The sequence below is a fragment of the Sprattus sprattus genome (genome assembly GCF_963457725.1).
Source record: "Sprattus sprattus genome assembly, chromosome: 9".
Lineage (NCBI taxonomy): Eukaryota > Metazoa > Chordata > Actinopteri > Clupeiformes > Clupeidae > Sprattus > Sprattus sprattus.
Genome location: NC_137928.1, coordinates 24,314,906 through 24,321,066, shown reverse-complemented (window position 1 = coordinate 24,321,066; position 6,161 = coordinate 24,314,906). Strand labels below are relative to the sequence as shown.

General features: G+C 46.3%; 1 protein-coding gene across 1 annotated transcript in view; it reads right to left on the bottom strand.

The window, feature by feature from the left end:
- Positions 1–399: 399 nt before the first annotated feature.
- nlk2 (nemo-like kinase, type 2) overlaps positions 400–6,161 on the bottom strand; it is a 56,654-nt gene continuing 50,892 nt past the window's right edge. Inside the window, exons 9-11 of the mRNA XM_080845384.1 lie at positions 3,872–4,070; positions 1,980–2,073; positions 400–1,523 (exon numbers count right to left, since the gene is read on the bottom strand). Of these exons, the coding sequence (XP_080701510.1) occupies positions 1,469–1,523; positions 1,980–2,073; positions 3,872–4,070 (348 nt within the window). The 3' untranslated portion in view covers positions 400–1,468. The remainder of the gene's footprint in view (positions 1,524–1,979; positions 2,074–3,871; positions 4,071–6,161) is intronic.

Here is a 6,161-nt window from a genome sequence, read left to right as displayed (position 1 = left end):
GTGCGCTCACCTATCTCTTCCTCAACAGAGACTGCACCCTCCTCTTGTGCGCTCACCTAACTCTTCCTCAACAGAGACTGCACCCTCCTCTTGTGCGCTCACCTAACTCTTCCTCAACAGAGACTGCACCCTCCTCATGTGCGCTCACCTAACTCTTCCTCAACAGAGACTGCACCCTCCTCTTGTGCGCTCACCTATCTCTTCCTCAACAAGCACCAGGTCATCTCCTCTGTTCTCAAAGCTAAGGGCCTGGCATGACCAAATCTACTACGGTCAGGTCTATACCATATGCTGGAGACTGTCTCGGTCAAACCTTTAAATATCAGATGAGCCATGAACAAAACTAGGAGACGTAAGAGACTACCACCACCCCCCCCCCCCCCCCCCCCCCCCCCAGTCTGTGAAAACACTTCTCTCTCTCGCTCTCAGTTTTGTCCACAAAACTTGATCCACGTGGGACCTCTGCTGAGCCCACCTCTTTTCAACTGCCTGCTTCCAAGCTTCTCTGGAAGGCCACAGGCTCATTGCTCTGCAGTCGGTGCTGTTAGAAGGAAACACAGACTCAACACGGACCTAAGAGTTCATCAAATACGCTGACGGGAGGAAAACAAACCAAAAATCAGGAAGTACTGCCTGTTTCTACAAAAGTAGGAATGGACAAAGAAGGAGACTGAAGGAGATAGAAAGTGAAAGGCAAACACCTAACCTAAAAACACCTAAACACCTAAACTGCTTACACAGTATGAGAGAGTATAAATAAAAACAAATATCACATTCAGGTCATCCTTTCAGTCAAGACAGGGGACAGTGAGAGGGCATAAGAGAATGTCCGCTGCAGAACAGAACAAACAGCCTTCCGCCCTCTTGGAGACAAATGAAGAAAGGATGATCTACACTACGCATGTGAAAGCTCTTCCATCACTTCTTCTTCCTTCCTCTAAGATCTTCGACAGCCACATGTTGCCCCAGGCCCAAGTAACACTTAACATTCTTGTCCACGGTGGGCCAGGGGGCTCAATAAACACACAAACATGTGAACACACACACACATACAAACCTTAGTGCATGTGTATGTGTGTGTGTGTGAGTATTCACAAACGTTATGCTCACCTTAAATACACATGAGCCCTACCCCTCCGTCCCCCATAATATCTAACAAAAGCACACTTTAAATCAGCAGTGGTTGGTACATTAACAAAAAAGAAAACAAACAAAACCAGAAAAAAAATCCATCTTCAGTTAGTATTACAGTTCACAATGTGATCAGAAAACATCTTTTCTTTGCTAGTCCTAGACTCCAGTGAAATGCTACGTAGGTTTCTCGGAGATGCCTGGTCCTCTTCAGTAGTTCGGAGTAGGGGGGGGGGGGGGGGGGTCGTGATTGGGGTGGCGGTGAGGTTCATGTGGAGGACACTGGGGCGGGGCTGTGGCCACCTGGGGGCTGAAGCTTCCCAGCATTGAGTGGGCTTCACTCCCACACCAGAGGAGACGGGGGCATCTCAGACGGCTGAGCCACCGTGGAGCTGCAGAGAGAGGCACAGAGGATGGATGGAGGGGTGAATGAAGAGAGAGGGGTGAATGAAGAGAGAGGGTGTGGTGAAGAGAATGGGTTTGGCAGAGGTAGAGAGAGTGAGTGGAAAAGAGAGAGACAGAGGGTGGGGTCGAAGTAGAGAGAGATTGGAGAAAGATAGATGATTCATGAGTTGTTGAATTGTACTCATTTTAGTATTGAAATTGTGCATGCAATTCTCACCGTCTCACACACACACACACACACACACACACACACACACACACACACGTAACAGCCCATTTTCCTTTGAGTCAATGTAAGTATAAATATCTTCCACGCGCCATGCCCAGCGATGTGGGCAGTTACTCCAGCAGGTGGCACAAGAGGCGGGTGCTGCTGAGGGGACTTGGTGCTTTGGCAGCTGGCAGTGAGCTCAGCTCAGCTTTGAAGAGAGAGAGCGTCTTACCTGATGAAGCTTTTGAAAGCGGCAGACTGGGGGTTGATGCAGAGTGGCACGCGGTTTCCCTTCTGCTGCTCCAGTATGAACTGGTGGATGATCTCTGCGAAAGAGAGAGGGAGAGAAGGGGAAAGAGAGGGAGAGAGAGAGAGAGAGAGAGAGAGAGAGAGAGAGAGAGAGAGAGAGAGAGAAAGAGAGAGAGAGAGAAAAAAAACATTGAGGATTTGGAGATGAGGGGATGATGTGGAAGTGGAACAATGCTAAACCACTTTCAGTCAGCCTTGTTGCCTCAAGCCATCTTTGTACTTTTTCTCTGTGTGAATGAAAAAATGCAGACTTTGGTAGAGGGCTGAAGACTGACTGTGCAAGTAAAGCAATGCATACAAGCCCTTAGTCTCACATTCACATTGTCTATTTATATTTCAGGCATACACTGGAAGTATATGCAGGTTTTGGCCATGTATTCCTGATTTTGCAAAGCATCTCTCATTTTCAACTTATCAATAATGGTTAAAAATCAAGGAGACACATAAAATCACATTTCCACACTAACCGTAACTAAATTCAGTATAGTGGAAAGGAGATGAATAAATTGACAAAAGCTCTGTAAGAACTTGAATTTATGATGACATGAATTACCTTAATGAACATTGAGTAGGAAAACAAATTAAAGTATTTAAATTAAAGATTGTCTTTAAGGGAAACCAATATAATAAGACATAGTTGGCGATTGGGCAGCTCTGACCAAGAGAGTCTTAAACAAACAAACAAAAAAGAAACAGAAAAAAATCAATTAACAAACTATGCAAAGCAATCTCAGCTGCCATGCCTCACTGTGTTGTGTTATACAATGCAACAGGGTGCTATGCTGCCCCAGGCTCTGCGTGAATAGTCCAGGAAACAACCCCAAGTGGCTCTTCTCAGGGTGGCCTTACTTTAAGAAGCTTTGACGTGCAATGCAGTTGACTACCTCCAATCTGCCTAATCCCTTGAGTGCACACCGGGCAAGGAGCGAGGGGAAAAGAGAACGGGGGGAGGGAGGTTCGAGATGAAGAGAAGGAAAAAGTGAAAGCAAGAGAGGAGGCCGATCAAAAAATGACTGATAGAGAGAGAATAACTGACAACAATCGCGAAAGGTGGGGAGTTCGAGTGAGCCCACGTGAGGGAGTGAGAGAGTATACGCGAGCGTTAGAGAGAAGGAGGGAAATGAGAAAGGAGCAGGTTTATTTCGAGCGCTCCTCTGCGGTAAGCCTGCTTTTAGCCGACAGGCTCCCTAATGCCTGCTGACAGGGCAGGCCACCAGTGATGGAGGGGGGTGGTGTGGGGTGGTGATGGTGGGGCCCTGTGCATGTGTGTGGGAGTCTGTGTGGACGGGGTGGGGGTGGGGGTTGGTTGGAAAAGCACGGAGCAGGAATTACAAAAACATCCCTGATGAGGGAAAACTACATAAGTGGATGAAAGAGATCTGATTAAGAGCAGTGGGGGTTGTGCGCCTGAGCGGCCTGATGGCCACACGCTGCTGTGTCCCTCCCATCATCACCATCACCATCGTCGCTGAGTGGCCGCCGCCGCTGCTGCTGCCACCGCAGACATGGGGCCCACGGTGGGTCATGGCCACACATCAGGGCTTCACAGCCTGCTTGCTATGTCCTTAGTTCTTAAGAGGGTGATGGTAAGGGTCTTTCAATGAGCACACATCAATGCGAAAAAAGGCGGGAATAAATGTATTCACGTAGAAAACCAACAGGCCTATTACACAGGAGCCCAAACAGGGCTGTGAGTACAAGCCTCTGCATTGCTACGGAGTTACCACAGAGTTACTGCCTGAATGACTACCTGACTTCACGGCTGTCCTGGCCTTGCCTCTTTCAGTTTAGGTGACCCGGTCAACGGAAACTTACCTTTCACCTGCCTGACTGACGTCAGGTTCTTCTCAAAGCCGTCGTCAAACTTGGGGTTGGTGACGGGCTCGAAGTCGCTGGTGTAGACGCGGCCCGTGGAGGTGGTGTAGCAGCACTTGCACATGCAGGTGTGGTAGCGCAGGCGGCCCTCGTCCAGGTACGGGTGAGCCAGCGCATCCTTGGCGGAAATCCGCTTTGACTGGCGGAGACGAGGGGGAGAGCGAGTTGTGAAAGGTTAATGGAGTGTCACTGTCAGTGAAACGGCTGAAATACTTCAAGGGAAAGACACCACAGCAGGGACCTTCCTTGGTGAAGATCCACTTTTATTTTGGTAATGGACCATCTCCATGGAAGATGTGCTAGTTACACAATTATGCTTTTGAGGCTGATTTAAACAGTTTGTGTTTATACGGACATCATAGTCACAACCTCTTCATAGTCCCAATCTATAACCTGAAGGGTGGAATGACCCTACACAAATAAATATATCTCTGTAGCCAAGGGCGTCAGTTTGTTTTAAGAAGTGGTGGGGTTAATAACCATAAGCTTGAGTGTGGTCTGAAAACGTGGGTACCCTTATGTAAGCTATTCATCCATTCAACGTTGCATTACAATATGCTCTACAGTGTATTGTCAGGTGTTGAAAATCCCATTCGAACAATAAAAGTTGAAAACCACAGATTGTGTTTTGGCTTGTTTTGCAAAACGGCGTTGGAAACACCAGGGTATTGCCTCGGGATATGTAATACTAATACACATAGGACAAAGAACAGTGTTGGCAATTTGACATCAACAAAGTTTACCAGACAAATGCCAGACTGTAAAGGGGGTACGAAATGAAACGAGGTACTGAGCATCAGCCAGCAGCGTAACAATGACTTGACGGTACCGAGTGCAAACTATGTTAATAGGCCCCCTTACCGCCGTAATGTCAGGTGAAAACGATGATAATGCAATTTAGCGTGACGCAGGCGAATGTACTTATGATGTACAATACACATTAAGGGTTGCTACAATATGTTGTCATGAAAACACCAATGAACACAGTATTTCATCGATCAAACTGATTTTGGAGAAACAGTACAATGAGCAGATAGACAACACATGGGAAAACATTAATACAACTTCTTCAGGGGGTTATCAAACATTATTGTGAATTACGAACATTTACATGGATTTATGGGAACAGCCGCTCGACAGCGCCTCGTCTGCTGCAACAAACAAACTTCCTCCTACAATATCACGTAGGCCTATGCGCAAAGTAACTTATTCTTTTAACGACATTGAAGCGAAAAAATACATTTGAAGTAGCATTAGGCGTATTATAAAACGTAACATGCATGACGTTTAGAATGGAATTCTACGGTAAACAATAGCAGAGCCGTGCACACCTCATCAAATGCTGATGTAACCAAGTGGTTATCCACAATCTGAGCTTTTGCTATCTGTTGCACTCATGATTGCTGAGAGATCGCTGCTTGAAAAGCAGGACGTGAACTATAGGAGTTGACAGTATATCAGACAGTATACCAGACAGTAAACGCTATGTGATTAGCCTACCCTGGTGGGCCTCAATGGCGTTGGGCTGGGGGTCAGAGACGTAGCATTCTCCTGAACACTCTTCGCCACAAATCCAAATGAAGATCATTTTGGCAGTTTTGCCAACCTTTCATCCTGCTCGTTGCGATCATGTCGCTTCCTGCAGCCACTTTTGTGTTTGAAGGGCATGGGGTAGCCTACTTATCGCTTACTCAACACACAATGCAACACAACAGAGGGTGGGAAACTGTGGCGTTCGTCACCGAGACGAATAACAGGGCTCACTAGTCACTGTGTTTTAACAATGAATATCTCTTTATTCAGCACATGGGTAGCATCTCTTAGGTGCAATCAAAACGGTGACGGCGCGTACATGTGCGTATGGTTTATATACTGAACGTAAACAATATCACGCATGACATCACGTGACAGAAACAATCACAACATGTGTGGGTGGGCTATAGAATCTTTGACAACAAAATAACCCAGACATCCTTGCGATTTTTCGATGGCAAAATTACTTAATAAAAACGAGACTTGTTTCATTCAGCAAAAGGCAAATGAGGCTAAATTAATTATTTGCTGTTGTCAAGACTGACTATTGTTAAAATGGTTAATGGGCAAGTGATAGTTCATAATTATCAATAACTGTCACCGTAATTGAGAAATGTTTGCCAATTGATCGGACTGGATCATACGAATGATTTAGACTCGACGATTTCGGTTGAGAATGTGGGATTTTTTCGGTCAC